At 39.4% G+C, this 18,003-nt stretch overlaps 2 protein-coding genes across 3 annotated transcripts in view; one reads left to right on the top strand and one right to left on the bottom strand.

Annotated features, from left to right (window-relative positions):
- Window positions 1-18,003, bottom strand: part of LOC413569 (tyrosine-protein phosphatase Lar) — a 202,672-nt gene that overhangs the window by 167,001 nt on the left and 17,668 nt on the right. The gene's annotated exons all lie outside the window — the stretch shown is intronic.
- Window positions 17,129-18,003, top strand: part of LOC410563 — a 68,429-nt gene continuing 67,554 nt past the window's right edge. Inside the window, exon 1 of the mRNA XM_026445064.1 lies at window positions 17,129-17,354. Coding sequence (XP_026300849.1) covers window positions 17,240-17,354 — 115 coding nt within the window. The 5' untranslated portion in view covers window positions 17,129-17,239. The remainder of the gene's footprint in view (window positions 17,355-18,003) is intronic.

Genomic DNA, 18,003 nt, shown 5'->3' with positions numbered 1-18,003 from the left:
ATTTTTCGAAGAAGAAGAAGAAGAAGTTGCGATAAATCAAAGTTTCTCGTTTTTATTTCGATTTCGAATCTTTCAGCGTGCAAGCGAAACGTGTTGGATTTTTACGGGTCAGCAGCTTTTAGCTCGTGAAACGCGCGTGACTCTTAAATTGTTCGTATCACGTTTTTGAACGATGCTTTATATTCAAAAGCGATGTTTCCTTCGTTCCTTTTTTTCGTGCGGTTCGAAGGATAATCTTGTGCGCGTTACAATTCGATTCGAACAATAAACTTGGCCAGGTTGGAATCGAACGATGAAGCGATTTGATTTTTCCAAGGAATGTAATGTCCCGCCATTGATTGAAATCAATGCTTAGACGCTGAAGTGGCAGGCATCCGTCTATGCCTATACTTGCAAATTTCTGCATCCACTTATCTTCCTACTCGTTCTTCCATTTTACGCGCGGGAAGACTTCTCTGCTTGATCTTCTCCACCCTTAGAGAAAATAGGAAGAATATTTTTCGAGTTCAAGTTTAACAATTCAAAGCGGGAACGATTAACTCGGAGTCGCGTTGCGCCAAATAGACGAGAAACTTTTCATTTTTCTCCCCAGGGAAAGCTTATCTTTATGTCACTATTTAAAGGGTTTATTGCTCGATGTATCCTTTCTTTCGTTCTTTTCGCTTTTCTTTCCTTCTCTCGTGTATCGGTGTTGAAACGAATGTTTCGGTAAAGAGAGAAAAAAAGAATGGGCGCGAAGCCGAAAAAGGAAGCGCAACGGTTAATCGCAATTATCACGACTTCAGATTCGTTGTTGTAAGCAGAGGTTTCAAGGGAATATGCTTGGGACCCGTTCGTTGGAAGTTTTAGCTCTCGAGGAGGAAAGCGGGGGAAAAAAAGAGGGGGAGTTTTATTCGAGGGAACGGTTCTATGGATGGCAACTTTATCCGTCGTGTCTTTAGTCACGATGTAAAATATGTCCCGAGAGTTTTCAAGTATTCTTAAAAATTTCGACTCTTGGGATTGGGAATCTACTTCCGCGCGATATAAGGAAACAAGGACGGATCGAAAGATCCGATAGCATGCGAGCGGGACACGTCAACGGGGAAGGAAGGAAGGAAGGAAAGAAAGGAGAGAGGGTGAAAACATTTTCGCTTAAAAGTTTCCACGAAAAAGTTACTTCGAAACAAATATAATGGAAATTGCGAACAACGCGTTCAACTTTAAGCAACTCGAAAGAGTGAAATGGAGTTTGCGACAAACATCTGAAAGTCGGAATGTCGACGACGATTAGAAATATTTTCCACGATCTTATTTAATTAACACCAGATATTAATCGTTCCAACAAGGGTATATATACACGTACGATATATAAATTCGTCGAACCAACGATTTTATATACCTCGCCTGATAATGGCGCATAGCCAGGATAATTTATCGTTCGTTCTTGTATATATATCGTTATTCAATATTCTCGATCGCTGGTTTTCGAAAAAAACGAAACGTGATCCAAACGTGATAAATCTCTCCCGAGAATTTTCGCGAGAAAGAACGAAAATGATCGAATTTGAATGGTCGTAATAGCGATCGTTCTATTCAAATACGATGATACGTTGTTGCAAATTTAGAACAAGGGGAAGTGGAAGAGATAGGAGGACTGGTCGAGCGTGGTATAATTAATGACAAGAAGAACCAACATCCGATGTGATACCTGTATTAATAGGTTCGAGGAATAAGGGTGTAAGTTTGTTAGTCGCGCGACTTTGAAGACTAATGACGAAACTTTTGTCTCGATGTACAAAGTCTAGTCTGTTTCGACAAATAACGCTCGATTAACCGCGAGACGTTTGAACTTGAACCCTCGATTCCCTCCGCAGTAGATATTTTCGAGAGAACCCTCGCTTAACGTTGTATCAGATTTGTCAAATCGACGGATTATTGCCAGAGTTAATATATATATATATAAAGAAAAAAAGAGAAGGAAGAGAAAAGCAAAGTAAAACGGTGGAGCGTACTTGAGCGTAATACTCGCAAGCCGTCACGACAATTATTGGGGTAAAGTCGTCAAATGGGTTTCCTTCGGTCGACCGATCTCGCCGTTCCGACTCTTGGGAGGAGAAAAATCATTTAGCCTGTTTCCTGAACACGACAGAGAGAGATAGAAAAGGATGGCGGGCCATTGGCAGAACGTAATTGGTGGCATCTGTGACCTACTGTTCCGCGAAATTGATTCAAGTCTCGAGCCAGAGAATCGGGGCTAATTGGACCGGGTAACGAATCTCCCGAAGGAAAATCGCTATGATTTTTCTCCACCGCTGCTTGAACGATAAAGGTGACAGCTTCGCGCACCTTTTTACTCGTGATTTTTTTTCCTCTCTCTCTCTCTCTCTCGGATATCGAATTCGACGAAAATTCCAAAACTCGAGTAAAAGTTTTGAAGAGAATTTCTTTCTTAAAAAAGATAAAATTCTTCTCGTGTATTCCTGTTCCAGTTTTTTTCTTTCCCCTTCGATCGAATTCCTTCTCTAATCAATAAGGAAGAATAACAAGAATGGAGAATACGGTTTAAATTAAATCTAAGATTGTTCGATTCCTGGTTGTTAGATAGAAGAAGGATTGATGAAATAATAAAGGGAGGGGATGAAATGACGGTCGCGAAAGAAGCAGAGTCGCAGCGTCGATGGTTGCTTCTTTGCGCTATTAAATATGCCTTGGAAAATTAGATTTGAAATTCTTATTTTTCCTTGTGGCGGTTTTCCCACCAAACCCTTCCGCTCGTTCACGATTCTCCACCTTCTCTTCTTCGTGCCGCGCTTTTCGTTTCTTTTTCCCCGACAAGTTCCACGTACCGGAGAAAAGATACGTTCGGGCCTGAGGCTAAATGCCTGTGTCAGCATTGTTAAGCCAGCAGATATGGCTGACTCAATAGTCTTAAATTTTTACCTTATGTACCCTCCTATCCTTCGCGGATCTTTCGTTTTCTTGCGCTTATCTTCTTTTAGGCTTTTCGTCGTTCTTCTTCCTCCTCTTCCTCTTCCTCTTCCTCGACTTCTTTGCTTCGGGCTTCCGACACTTGGAGTTTAGACGAAATATTCGACGAAATTCCTCCTCTTCCCTTTAACGCGCTAACGCGCCGAGATACCATCATACTGTATCTAAAACTATCTTCTTCGTTCTGTATCGAGGGTGGATGTGGATCCTTTAAACCTCGAGAATCGCCGGTTTTCGAGAGCCAAAACTTGAAATTAAAAAGTTATCTCATTACCGTAGGTACGGTAATTAACGGAACGCTCGTATTTGGCTTAACGATTCAAAGGGCTCGTTAACGCGCATCGCTTTATTTCGCGGTAAAATATTTCACCAATAAACGTTTCACTCTGTGTTTTAAAAGTAGAAATTTGTATATATATTTTTGAACATGGAAACGAAAGTTTTATCAACGAGAGACGAATAGCACGAACGGGAGAGAGTTATCGAAAACGTTTCGACAAAATTATCTCGATAACTACCGTTTTGCTGTTCGATTTGTCCAGGCGCAATTAAACTTCAAATAAGACAAAGTTTCCGGTAATTTGCAGAGAGGATCCGCGTCGATAATTGGAAGATCCTTCCTTCACCCTTGTTTCTTCCGGTGAATCAAAGGAGGGAAGGAAGATCGAAGGGTAAAAAAAAAAAGAAATGAAACTAGCTTCAAAGCGTTCGCAGAGAGAGAAAAGAGAAAGAGAGAGAGAGAGAGTTAGAGGTAAGGTAAGATACCCCTTAACGCGGAATGTCGCCTGAATTACGACCCTCCTTATGGCTAGTCCGAGCGCACCGTTTCGAGACAAACGAGCGAGCAGCAGGAGGCCGCGAGCGCGAATTTCTTTGCGAATTCCGGCGGAATTCCGGTGCCAAGCGGCCCCGTCCTTTCCCTCCTCTTTGTCCTCCCCTTCTTCTTGAGTTAGGTGATAAGTAGCTACTAGGGGCGGGGATGGTGGGTAGGGCACTCTACTTTTTTCGAATTTCGTTAGATAAGGCGAGAGCGCAGTTTTTCCCTCCATTTTCGTTAATATCACTTATCCGACCGTTTCGCTCCTCCTTCCTTCCATTTATCGATAAAATTTATCTCCTTCCCCCTTTATCTTTATCCCTTTTTTTCCCTCCCTTTCTCTACAATATTTATACATATATCGCGCGTTACATCGATCGACGTGGAAACGACGACAGCGAAATTGGCAATCTCGATGTTCATTTTGAACAACGCGTTCCAGATGCGTATTACCGGAACATTGGCGAACGTATTAAACGTTTAATTGCCGTCATCTCTTTAATTTTCTCCACTCTCTCTCGTCTCCTCTTCGTCTTCGCGCTTCTGACTCCGTTCGAGCGAAAAGTCTGAAAAAAAGGCTTGGCATATTTGCATGGAAAGACCGATAGCGCGGGGTGGATTCGCGGGGCGGGGAAAGGGGGGGAAGGGAAGAGCGGGGAGGGAAAGGAGGAGACGAGAAATGAGAAGGTTGGGCGCGGTCGAAATCCATGGAAAAACGGGGCAACGACCAGATATCGGATTCCGAAATGAAAACGGGATGCGGATGCATCGACGAGAAAGAGGCGACGAAAAAAAGAGTAGCGCGAACCACGAGCAAAGTATCGACAATACGTAAATCCAGCACGAGGAATGATTTCGTGGAACAACGTTAAAATATATATATATATATATATATATAAAATATATATATGTTGCGCTTGTTAAACGATTACTACTAGATGCACGTTTTTTTCACGTAGGAAGGTAAAGCGGTAACTGATACGAAACCATTGACAATTGACTCGGCGTTCCGAGAAACGTCGACGTTAACTCGTATCGAAAAACCTGCCTGGTTAATACGACCAATTGTGCAGAATTATTTTTTATTGCACTTTTTCCGATACTAGATCGATCGAATTATAACCACCTCTCTCTCTCTCTTTTCACTTTCAACTTTCTATATATATAGAAATTCTATTTCTATGTAATCGAATTTTTTTCTATATGTGCATATAGCAGTTGCTATATAAATGAAAATCCATCGATACTAAGAAATAATATTATTGTCGAAACGAAATTAAAATATCGGAAGGGAAATTGATATCGATCGGACTCGTTGTATGTCTTAGCTAAATGAAATTTTTGTCTCTCCAAATTTTATTTTCTCGTCAAATCTTACTTCTCTGATCCCCTCTTCGCTTTAAAATTTTTATATCGATTTAAAGTTTTCTTCTCTTTCTTTTCCCTGTAATTTTTTCAAAATTTTCTCTAAATATCTCTAACGGGTTCGGGTTCATATTTTTAATCAAGCGATTTTTATTAAAGCCACGGTAAATAACAATGGTTGTTAATGAACTTTTCGTAGATTTATTCTTCCTTCCTGTGAGAAGGGAAGCTTTTCATTTGGTTTTTGACGTAACATTCATTTTCCATCTTACCACTCAGACACCAACTCGTTGCCTTTTTTTCCATACCATTCTCTGTCTTCTTTCACCGCAAAAGAACGACAGGAACGACGACGGCTCGTGGAAAATTGGTTTCTCGGACGCGAAAGCAAATCGAGAGAGAACGTTGAGCCGAGTAGTTTTTACCAGTGGACGAAGAAGAACTTTACCGACGCGTCTTTTCGAGGCAGACGTTCATCAGCCAGTTTTCAGACTCGAGAAACAGCCAGCGCACGAAGGAACACGTGACAATCTTGCGTTACTTTTTATTTACTTTTTTCATCTCATTTTCTGGCCGGAGAGATTCTACAAAGTTATGCATAACGGGGTTGATTATTTTTCCAGAAAAATTTTTGTCGAAATCTTTGCGTATAATTTTTTACTCGTCAATGTTTTTGTTAGACGTATTACTATTCTTTTTTTTTCTTTTTTCTTCTTTTTTCGAAAATAATCCGATTTCAACGATTTCGATTCGATTATAGCTTCGCGTTTTAATCGGAAATCATTATTCCCTCGAATTCGTTCCTCGCCATCTTCTTCAAAAGTGAAGATATCCATCGCCTAAAAGTTGAAATCAGCTCAAAACTTGGTAAATTTTAAACGATCTCGAGCGGTGGAATCCTTTGAATTTTAATTTCTCGCGCTTTTATCGGTGCTTCGTCTGCTGGAAAAATGCTTATCGCTTTATGACGAGTCCACCGTTCCTTTCGACGACTAGTTGCGCCAGAAATCCAGCCTGTGTTCCCGTAATATCATTTCCGCCGTTTTGTTTCATTTCTCTCTCTCTCTCTCTCTTTTTTTTTTTTTTTTTTTAATTCCATAATACCGTTTAAATTTACTTTTTACATCTACTTGTCGTTCCTTCGTTAAATTAAATTCGTGTACAAACATTTTTTTTTATTTAAAAAAGGATTTCGCACACATCGCGATCAAATACAATACCGATATTTCTCATCCGTGATATTACTTTTTTTTTTTTTTTTTACACCGACTACATCTCTATGATCATCGATTCGTATCCTCGTCCGTTTCTTCCCTCTCGAATCCGTCAATTTTATCGATTTATCATCGATTTGTTATTACTCGATTTCGCCGTGCAAAACCTAGTCAAAACACGGAACGAGATATTTAATCGATATCAGGTTTCACCATTTAAATTTTGATCAATAATTTTAGTCGGATTTGACACGCTTGGAAAGATATTGCGAGATCCTATCCTATTGGAAAAAATCCGAGGGGGGAAAAAAAAAAGGAAAAAGAGAGAGAGAAAAAACATTTTCAATAGCGAGTTTTTCTTCATAACTATCTCTTTCCAAGTTGCTGGTCTGGAAAGAGATTTTCAAGCATAGAGGTTAACGAGCAAACAGAAAAGGAGATACATTCGTGACACTATCTATACATATACAGGTAGAAACTAGTCGAGTACCAACCTCGGTTATTGGTTCATTGATTTTTGCATCAGGTCGAAGCCTAGGTTCTAGCGAAATTGCAAATATCGATACTCGATGCCAACCTCCCGGCCAAACAAAGCCGATAATCCACCCTCGGAATTTCGATATCTTCGCCTCTGTTTCTTTCGCGCCTCTATGCCTCCATTTTTATTTTTCTAACTAGAAAAATATCGCTTTATCTCCTCCTTTTGTTTCTCACCAGTTTACCGTTACAATTTTCCGATCCATCGTTACATTTAGCCGTGCTTTCAGAAAAAATATCCACCCGTATCTCGGATATCATCGAAAATATCGTTCGGAAACTTGGCCAAACAAATTAATTACCGATACAAGCAACCAATTTTCTTTATTAATATTTAAACGGGAGATCTTATATATCCCGTGAAATTATCTAATAATAAATAGTAACGAAAATTACTAAAATCCATAACTATGGAATCGTTTGGAAAATTTGGCCAAATAAATTAATTAACGATTTCCAGCAATCGATTTTCTCTATTAATATTTAAGTAGGAGATCTTATATCCTGTAAAATTATCTAATAATAAATAGTAACGAAAATTACAACAACGCATAACTACGGAATCGTTTGTAAAATTAATTAATTAACGATTTCAAGCAACCGATTTTCTCTATTAATATTTAAACGAGAGATCTTATATCCCGTAAAATTATCTAATAATAAATAAAATAATAAATATCTAATAAAATAGTAACGAAAATTACACGCACAACTACGGAATCGTTTGTAAAATAAATTAATTAACGATTTCAAGCAACCGATTTTTTCTATTAATATTTAAACGAGAGATCTTATATCCCGTAAAATTATCTAATAATAAATAATAACAAAAATTACGCATAACTATGGAATCGTCTGTAAAATAAATTAATTAACGATTTCAAGCAATTGATTTTCTCTATTAATAATAAACAGGAGATCTTATATCTCGTAAAATTATCTAATAATAAATAATAACAAAAATTACGCATAACTATGGAATCATTTGTAAAATAAATTAATTAACGATTTCAAGCAATTGATTTTCTCTATTAATATTTAAACGGGAGATCTTATATTTCGTAAAATTATTTAATAGTAAATAATAATACAAAATTATACGCGCAACTATGGAATCGTTTGTAAAATAAATTAATTAACTATTTCAAGCAACCGATTTTCTGTATTAATATTTAAACGGGAGATCTTATCTAAAATTATCTAATAGTAAATAGTAACAAAAATTACGCATAACTATAGAAACATTTGTAAAATAAATTAATTAACGATTTCAAGCAATTGATTTTCTCTATTAATAACAAACGGGAGATCTTATATTTCGTAAAATTATTTAATAGTAAATAATAATACAAAATTATACGCACAACTATGGAATCGTTTGTAAAATAAATTAATTAACTATTTCAAGCAACCGTTTTTCTGTATTAATATTTAAACGGGAGATCTTATCTAAAATTATCTAATAGTAAATAGTAACGAAAATTACACGCATAACTATGGAATCGTTTGACCGCAGAAGTGCGGATGATTCGGTCTGGCGGAGAGTACGATTGGTTTCCGGGGCTCGGCGCCTCTGCCGGAAGTCACGCTACTGCCAACGGCACGCTACATACTCAAGTAATTCTCGAATCTTGATTCGGGTAGACCAAGACTCATCTCGCTTCGTGGAGAACACAATTATTCACCTTGTTTGCGTAATAAATATCGAAGCGTAAAAAATTAACGTAAAAATTGATATCTGCAATATCTTGATTCAAATAATTACACATTTTATATAGATTTATTTTTGATAGAATTAATTTACAACGATCGGTGATGGTAATAACATCGGTATCGTGGATCTCGTTAAGAATGAAAGATCGAACGTGTCGGCGGGTAAACGAGGGTCGACTTTAGAGTTGACGGGATTTTCGGCAGGCAACCACGATCAACAGGGGCGCCATCCCTCGTGACCGCTAATCCATATTAACGCTCTGATTTTCTTAGAGACGCGCTCTCTGTCTTTCGGCATCGGGGTTTATTCGCTTGTGAAACAAGCCTCGACAAGCCTGCATATCTGCAAACAGCATTTCTTCCCCCATACTGCTCCATAAATCAGATTGTCATTTTACCCGATGTAAAATGGCGATTAATTTGTAAGATTTCAACAACAATATTCTTTCGCGAAGAAGAAAATGGAACAACTCTGGATGAAAATGGTGCGAAAGATTCATCTGAAAATGGAAAAAGTAGCCGGCAAAAACTTTTTCACCGATGTATACGTTTTCCAATGCTGCTACGGCTTCTATCCGTCTTGTCGTCGGACGAGGAAAGAGGAGAGATACAGAGAGAAAGAGAGAGAGAGATAGAGGAACTTTTCCAGGCGAATTCTTCTTCTCTCTTTCCCTATCTTTTCTCTCCTCCTCTTTCGGACCTTTATTTCCAGTTTAGTTAGCAAAATGCAATCTCTTTCGTTGTTCCGGTAATGAGACGAAACGATAAAAGTATATATGGTACACTTTGTTGTAACCCGAGCGAATATAATCGCGCAATATTCGTATGTTTTGAACGCTCGAGTTATCGAAAGAAGAGAGAAAAGAGACGATATCAGATTTTGAAAAGTATCTTTTGATTTTCGTTTCTAATAATCTCTATTTTTCTATTTTACGTAGACTTAAAAAAAAAAAAAGAAGAAATCTTCAGTTTTAACTTTAAGTCTCGATATTCGAGTTAATTAGCCGGTTGTAATTATAGAAGATAGTTTGGTTGGAATACCGATTAAACTCTCGCTCTTTTACGTTTAATCATCCATTCATCCGAGCAGAGAACGTGTTTATAGGTAAGAAAAGCAGCCTCCGGATTCTATTCAGATTCTCCTTAAATGCACACTCGTCACTTGTCCAACATGCCAGTCTATCATCGTATTGTTTTGAAACTCGTAAAGCATCTAGGCAAGTATTTGCAATCCGACAACGCCCGTTACCACTTCACGAGAATGCTTTCATTTGTCAGCCATAATTACGAAGATACTTCATGTTAGTTACATATTCAACAAGGAACGCTTCAGCCATTTTCTTCTATCAAAGGAACTTCATAAATTCTAGAGATGTTTGTACATCTTTCAACGATTAAACAACGGGAAACGAGTATTATATATAAGAACGCTTTTAATATATTTTAAAATTTCGTTGGTAAAAATAAGAAGAAAGAAAAGAAGAAGAAGAAGAAAAGAAGGTAAGAGAGATAAGCGAGAAAAATATTTTTGCCTACGATGCGAATAGAGAAGCGAGATTTATTTATCGTTGGGGATGAGATTACAGTAGCACGCAATGCTGCTAACAATCGCCTTGCCCCGCGTTTAAGATTACTGTCACATACGACCAATTTTCTTGGTTGCCAACCAAGTATCCTCGTTTTCCCAACATCTTCTAACAGGTGGCTTATCATCGCTTACATCGATCATATAACTAACTGGAACGAGTTATATATATATATATATATATATATATATATATATATAATATATATATATATAATTTTACGACGTTGTAAAGTATACACGTTAGTAAAGGAAACGTAGGAAACGTTGAATGAAGGAATTACCAAAGTTTCGTTATCACGGGTAAAAGGATGGTTTCAGAGGCAAATAGAATAAGTAAACGTCAGGAAAGTGGAACGAGAAAGACGGACGATTGTTCGCTGGCAAGACCGTGCAATAAATAATAAAGGGAAGATCCCATGAGTCTCGGAATCTACCTACGTTGTCGTCCGACCGTCGGAAAGTAAAGTTTCCGGCTAGTTCCGTTGTACTGCAAAGAGACTTCGCTCCAGTCGTACGTGGATATTCCGTAACACCTTCCTCCCTTTTCTCCCCGACAAAACAAAGTTTCAGACTTTGCTCTCTTTTTTTCTCTCTCTTTCTTTCTTTCTTTCTTTTTTCTAAAATTATCCCGTCCCACGCCCATAAATATTCCGCGTGATTTATATCGCAAGGATTTTATGCTTATACGAGAGAGCGAGAATCGTTCCAGTTCCAGGGCTCGTATTTAATTTTCCTCACGGCCGGCTAACGACGCAGACGGCAGGATTAGGTCTAAGGAATCGAGCGATAATCCGGGCCGGACGAGCGTTCTATTCGGGACGCACGATAAAGCCGGTCCCGTCTTTAAGTGGAAACGTTCGTTCAACGTCAGACCAGGCACGTACCGGAGCACCGGTGTCAGGGCGGAGCGTAAGAGGGTGAATAATCATTTTCCGTCGTAACGAGGGAGATCTTAGTCGTAACCAACCCTATTTCGCGCTTTACTCGAATCACGTTTTTTCTTTTTTTGCGCCTCTAATTTCCCATCCGAATTAGTCGCGATTCGAGGAAAAGAGCGATCGATATTCGAAAAGGGAGAATCGTTCGAGACAATTGTTTTTATTTTTTTTATTTTTTTTTCTTTCTCTTTTTCTTTCTTTTCTTGAAATATCCTTCCCTCTTTCCGTATTCGGGAATCGTAGATGGGAATCGGTGGTCATTAGCTTCGTTAATCGTGATTTTGTACCAAAGACACAATTACTTCCGCGGTCGTAAATAATCCAGATCGTTCGGATAACGTAGCTTCGTTACGAACAATTAGACGACGTGAACGTGTTATTTCCCATCCACCTGACTAATTCTTGCAGCTTGACTCTAATGCCATTTAGATTAAACGTCCACCACGTGGACGGCGATGAGGATTGGAATAATATGGAAACGCGAGTACGGTTTCGAAATCAAGATTGTGCGCGAGAGATCAAAAATTAATGGTTAATTAACCTTTAAATTAGGTTAAGAATATCGAATGATACGATTGCGCTTGAGAGAGAGAGAGAGGGAGGGAGGGAGGGATCGTAACGTGTACATTTTACTTATCGATAAAATGGTGGACGACACGACGGTGACGTGTTTCATGGGATTAAAAAAAAAAAAAAAAAAAAAAAAAAAAAAAAAAAAAAGAACGAGAGAGGAGGCGAAATTATATTTATAGATGGTGGAATTGGGTGTGATCCAAAATTGTCGGTGAAAATCACAGGTCGAACGCTGTGCAGCCAACCAAACGAAACTTGGCGTTTACGTAATTTCGAGTCTCGCGTCACCGACTATACCGGTAAAAGGTCGATAAATGTAAATCCCAAAGACCATTAACTGTCGCTAGTATGGATATATACGTTGCCAAATAATCATAACGTTTTACAATTAACGCGTGACCATCGATTCGGACAAAGAGCGGCGGAAAAATCGAAATCTCCTCAGAGACGAGCCCGTATATTTCACCCATGTAATAGTCTCTCGTAAATAATCGATGTATCGCGTATGTATATATATACACGACAAGAGCTGTAACGCTCGATATGGGAAGAATGACCTATCTTCGGCCTATTTGATCGAAAATTTGTCGAAGATTATCGTGTTGGAAATTGGCGATGGAACGAGGAGGAGGAGGAGGAGTATATCGGGAGAGGGGTAAAATTTGGATTAATCTGGATGGAGGAATAGATTTGGCGATCCGATTGCGCGGGATAGTTGGGTGTCTAGCAACAAGGTTGGAGGACGATGGGTGGTAGCGCGAACGATGAAGGAGAATAGGCGGTGATTGGGGGAATATAGGGGAGCCATCGTCGAATATAACTCACGTCGCAGTCGAACTGTCTCACTGGGCTGGCTAGCTGGTCGGCCGGCCGTCGGTTGACTGGTCGGTCGGTCGGTCGGTTGGCTCGTTCGAAACGATCACCGGGCATATTAACGAACGCACTAGGGCTCATAAATCATGCCGATGCAGGGAGCGACCAATCGAATAGCCCTGTTAGCTACCAACAGCCAATCGGAGCCCCGCTCGAACGGACGTGAACGTCGAACGAATCCCGCGTCCCGGAAATTACGTGTCCGACTCTAAACTCTGATGATTGATGAGCTGTGGCTGTACCTACCTATAGAATGCTCCTCGTGCACGCGCTCCTCTCCCGCCCTCCTTTCTCTCTTTCCCCCCGATATTTTATTCCCTCTCTTCACCTCCGAATCATTTCCTCCAACCGCTTCGAAAACTGCTCGCGCCATCTCCTTTCTAATGCTTTTTTGCGCCTCTTCATCTAGCTACATATATATATATATATATATACACGATACGAACATCTCCGCTCAGGCAATCGTGTTACATCGTTACATTCGGCTACGTACGGTAAAGGGATACGTGGTTAACGACGCGTCCAACGCCAAGTATTATCGCCGCGTTCTTATATCACGTTGTCATATTACACTCCATCCACTGTCTGATCCTACAATTTTTAAAAGTTATCGCATAAGAAGAAGAAAAAAAAAAGAAAAAGAAAGAAAAAAGAGAAGAGGAGAAAGAAAGGAGGAAAGAAGAAGAAGAAAAGGAAAGAAACGGAGGAAATACGCGAAAGTTTCATCCAATGGTTTTCTATCTTTTCGCTTTTCTCTTTGATTCCTTCGGTTGAAAATGTTCTTGCGGTTGGGACGTCTGTGCGCGGGCGCATACACGGGCTGTCATCGAGATCAAAGCAGTCGCAAAACGAGGAGATTTTAATGCGTTTGCCAAAGCGTCTCAGTCAAAGCGAGCGTAAAGAAGTACGAAACGAAGAGCTTCGTTCGTAACAGAGGTGGAAGAGAACCAATGGAGGGACAGACGTTTTTTTTTTTTTCAAGGATAGAAAAATAAAAATTGCATCGACAACGAGCATAATATTTACAACGCGTGGTCGTTTAAAAAAAACGATCTCCAATTTCTTGAATGTCTTGAATTATCCCAATAAATTTTTCCCCCCCAAAATTTTCACGTAATTCGCAAAAAAAAAAAAAAAAAAAAAAAGAAAGAAAGAAAATCATCACAATCATCCACAAAGATTCGATAAGTCGTGGCATCTTTTGAAAGAGTGTCGAGTTATCTCGCACGAGTGGAGATTGGATTCGTATTTTGAATTTTAACAAAAAAAAAAAAAAGAAAAAAAAGAAAAAATGATTCGAAACGAAAACCTTTTGAAACAACTTCTATTTTTAATCGCGATGCATGAGAGATGTGCAAAAATTTGCAAATAAATCGCTAATATATAAAAAATTTGAAATTCATACGAGGGAGAGGAGGGGGGATGATTTTTAAAATTTGTTTTTCCACGTGTTAAGCTGGCTCGAGCGTGGAGACTGAGCGGAAGAAAAAGCAAACGCGAGAAGATAACGAAGCGAGTCATAGGCTAGAATCGAGGGGAGAATATGGAACGAGATAAAAGCGAATGAGCGGGAGGAAGAGAAGAGAAAACTTGAGAGAGACCTGGCGCACTCGAAATGATTGAAAGACCGAAGAAATTGAATTCTCGCATTCGATCGTGCCAGCTCGGGTTCTCTAATTGAACGACTCCTCTTCCCCTTATTCCTCCGTCCCTTTTCACTTGTCAATCCCTTCCTCTCTCTCTCTCTCTCTCTTTCCCTCCTTCTCCATCATTAATCTATCTATCTCCTTCTAAAACTTCCCTCTATCCCTTCTTTTAGTATTTCCTTCTATCCCGCGCCACTCGTCACCCGTTTCATTTTCTTCTCGATCGTTCAACCGATCCCTTCCTCTTATTCTCTGACCAACATCCTCCCAGCCAATAATTCGTTTATCATCGCTGCTTAACCATGCATCGAATCATCACTGCGAACGACAATCCCGTCGATATTCAAGCGGCGAAAGATATCAGCTGAACGAATTTATAAGAAAAATCGTAAAATGTACCGACGATAAAATTTATTTATCCCATCCTCGATCCTTTAATCGTATTCCTTTTAATAAGAAAATTTGATGGTTCATCATCATCGAGGTATTTCTTTTTATTTCATATAAAAGGAGGGGAAAAAATCACAGTTTTGTGAGTTTTTCCTTTTTCTATTTGCAAAAGAGGTATAAAGCGATGTTTATCTGACGATAAAACGCAGCAACCTAAATTCTTTGACTTCACGCTCGCGCAGATTTCTCATAAACGTGGGTTTCACAGATCGAAAAATTGGCGCAATCGCGAGTGCTGGAATCGAGCCAAATCTCGGCTGTAAATATTATAAACAATTATCGTTTTTATATTTATCAAACCGTCCGAAAATATTTTTCTTTTGATTAATATTTATCGAGGGAAAAAAGAAAAAAAAGAAATAATATTCGTTTCAAAATTGAATTTCTAAATTCGATTATCATTCTATGAATTACGAATCACGTTTGTGAATAATCGAATGGAGAGATGTGAAAAGAATCGAAGAAAATTAATCGGGGAGTGGAAGGGAAAATGAAGAGAAAGAAGGTGGATAAACGAATGGAGAAGAAAGTGTATATACACGGGCGAAAAACACGAAGCTTGATTGATTTGCGTCTCGGTTAATAAATGGCAACGATATGCAAATAAAATCAATTGCACAATCATTTGAATTTTAATTCGTTTCAGAATACAAAGTTATATTTACCGTCACGGTACAGCGAATTGGACGAGGCGCGATCACTATTGCGCATGTACGACCGATAAATCGAGATAATCGATGATGAAACGTTGTATCGGATCGTTAGAGGGTACTAAACTCTACTAGAGTAAAAAGTTGGTGGAAAAAATTTGATCGAAAAGTTGGGAGGGATCGTAAAAGTTGTCGTAAAATGCGAATCATTTAATCGGGGGAATTTTTAGCAAAGCTACATCCTCCTGTATATCGGTACAAGTGGACCGCCACCGCATCGGTGGAGGAAGTATATAAGAGCATTGTTCACTTCCTGTTTTGAATATCGAATTTACGAGCAAAGTTATGGGCCGCGCCCGCGAAATCTTTCCCTCCCAACTGCATTTCCTTTTCCCTTCCCTCGCCAGTTCCTCCTCTCTGTTGAGATTCTAACTTGGCCCGTAAAACTTGGGTCGGAACTCGTCTTCGAAAGGACTTTCCCCTTAAGAGTTTCCAAGCAAGCAAGGAATACGGTAGAGGTGTCGTAAGAACGATCGTAAGATCCACGATTCGTTTTGTATTCCACGATATTCGCTGCTGTATCTGCGAGAAAATCGATCGTTCGAGTCATTTGACATGACAAGCCAAGTGAGAAAGACGGACAGAGAAGATGTATGTATATATATGTACGTCTATTGGCAAAAGCAAAAGGCATGGAATAAGAGAAAGGAAGGTTGAAGTTATGGATGAAAAGATCGAAAGAAAGAACGTTCGATAGTCTCTGTGCAAAAGTGATGTTTCCTTCTCTCGAGATAGGTGATGGAGTGAAGCCGACAAACGAGAGTCTTCTCTGCGGTGGGGTCAAAAGTCGAAGGCATCCCCTCGGAATGTATATCTTGCACTCGAAGAAGAAATATCAACGGCCCACGTTCCGAATATAGGTTGCCGTTGCAACGAGAACCACCGATTCCACATGATGTCGTCCATTGGCTTAAGCTTCATTTTCAGATCACGTACGCACCATTGCGCTAAGTTTCGCTCCTCTATTTCGAAAGAACCGGATGCTGAAATCACTCTCCTTCCAGTCTTTGCCTTCCTTTTCGTTTCCTTTTTCTCTTCCATTTTCTACGTTTATTATTGTTATATTTTAACATGTCGCGAGCATGGATATTCGATAAAAATGCGTGCAAGCATTAATGCTATCATCTTTACCTCGAATAGTTTAATCTGTTGTCTAATTACATTTGTCGGCTAATATCGACAAACTGTCAAACAGAATTTTTTTTATAATCATTATAAAGAATCGATCAAATTTCGTTGATCAAAAAAATAAAATGTATTTGAAGAAAAATAATTTACATTCTAATTTTATTTCGAGATAGAAAAGTTTAATTTAATTTTATTATTTGATTTTTTTTTTAAAAATTGTTATTTTATCGAGAGAAAAAAGAAAGTTGATGAAATTAACCGTTTCGCGAATATTACTTTATCCATTTCAAAAGATAAGCTACCATTTTCATGTTTTCACGATAAGATTATCGATAACACGATAGTTTACGTACGAATTACGCTTTCAGTTTCTTACGTCGATCGATATTTGATTATAGGACAAAGAAAGTTTATTCGATGTCAGTCGAGTCGCGATCGAAATTCCCGGTCGATCACGAATACGTTCGTCGCCGCTCGTAACAGTTCGTCTTAATTCGTTCTTTTTCGATTGTTTCCGTTCCTAATCGCTACGGTTCGGTGTTATTCGTCACTGTTCGTTATTACTCGTTATTACTCGACGCTCGACACCGTCGCCATTATTAGACGCCATCGTACGTAACGTTCGTAAAGTATTTTCATCTCAACCTGGTCAAAATTTCTTTTAAATCGAATATCTCTTCATCGATTTAGAAGAGGAAGAAAAGAGCGAATCGAAGGATGAAGTGGAGAGAAAGAATGCAGGGAAAATTGTTGGAGATTGAGGGGCGATCGACTAGTCACGAGTCGCGATTTACGAAAAGAGTAAACGAAGCAGAGCAGCGGCGTAAGAGGAGTAAGTAAATACGAGGTGAGGGTTGGAACGTGGAACGCATGTACACAACGAGGTCGTTCTCCAGCATCTATACGCGTATTCTGACTCACGTACAACCACGAACGAGAATATACGGGCGTGCGAACAAACTACAACGAACGAGGGGAACGTTCGGTCTCGATCGTGATTTCCGAATGCGCCTCTCTGTACAAACGAACCGTCCGACAACGTTGCTACGTTACAAGCACCACCGACAGATACAGAACGGTGAAACAAAACGTCGAGCCCCCGCTAAGACGCCGACGAAGACAACGACCAACAACAAGGGACGAGGTAAGAGACGAGAACGATGACCCGAATTCTGTCGTAGAAAATCTACTGGGAAAATACACGGTTCATTGTGCCGAGCGGCAGTTTGACAAATTGTATATGTCTACAAAACCTACTTCTACCCGCTTCTCCCTCTCTGCCTGTTCTTTCACGAGTCCCTTATTCGCGAGACAGGCTCGCGTGCGCGCGTGTACAAGCATTGTCATCGAATAAAAAATGGTAAGTGCATAGACAGTTCGTGTCGACCAACCGATAAAGGAAAAGATCGAAGGCGACCGCACCTTCTTCTCCGAAACAAAGAATTCTAGCGGGAGTGACCGAAGTGATCGATTTGTGTGCA

This window comes from Apis mellifera, linkage group LG14 (assembly GCF_003254395.2).
Source record: "Apis mellifera strain DH4 linkage group LG14, Amel_HAv3.1, whole genome shotgun sequence".
In the NCBI taxonomy this organism is placed as follows: domain Eukaryota; kingdom Metazoa; phylum Arthropoda; class Insecta; order Hymenoptera; family Apidae; genus Apis; species Apis mellifera.
The sequence above is the reverse complement of the archived record's forward strand: the minus strand, read 5'-3'. Positions and strand labels throughout refer to the sequence as shown.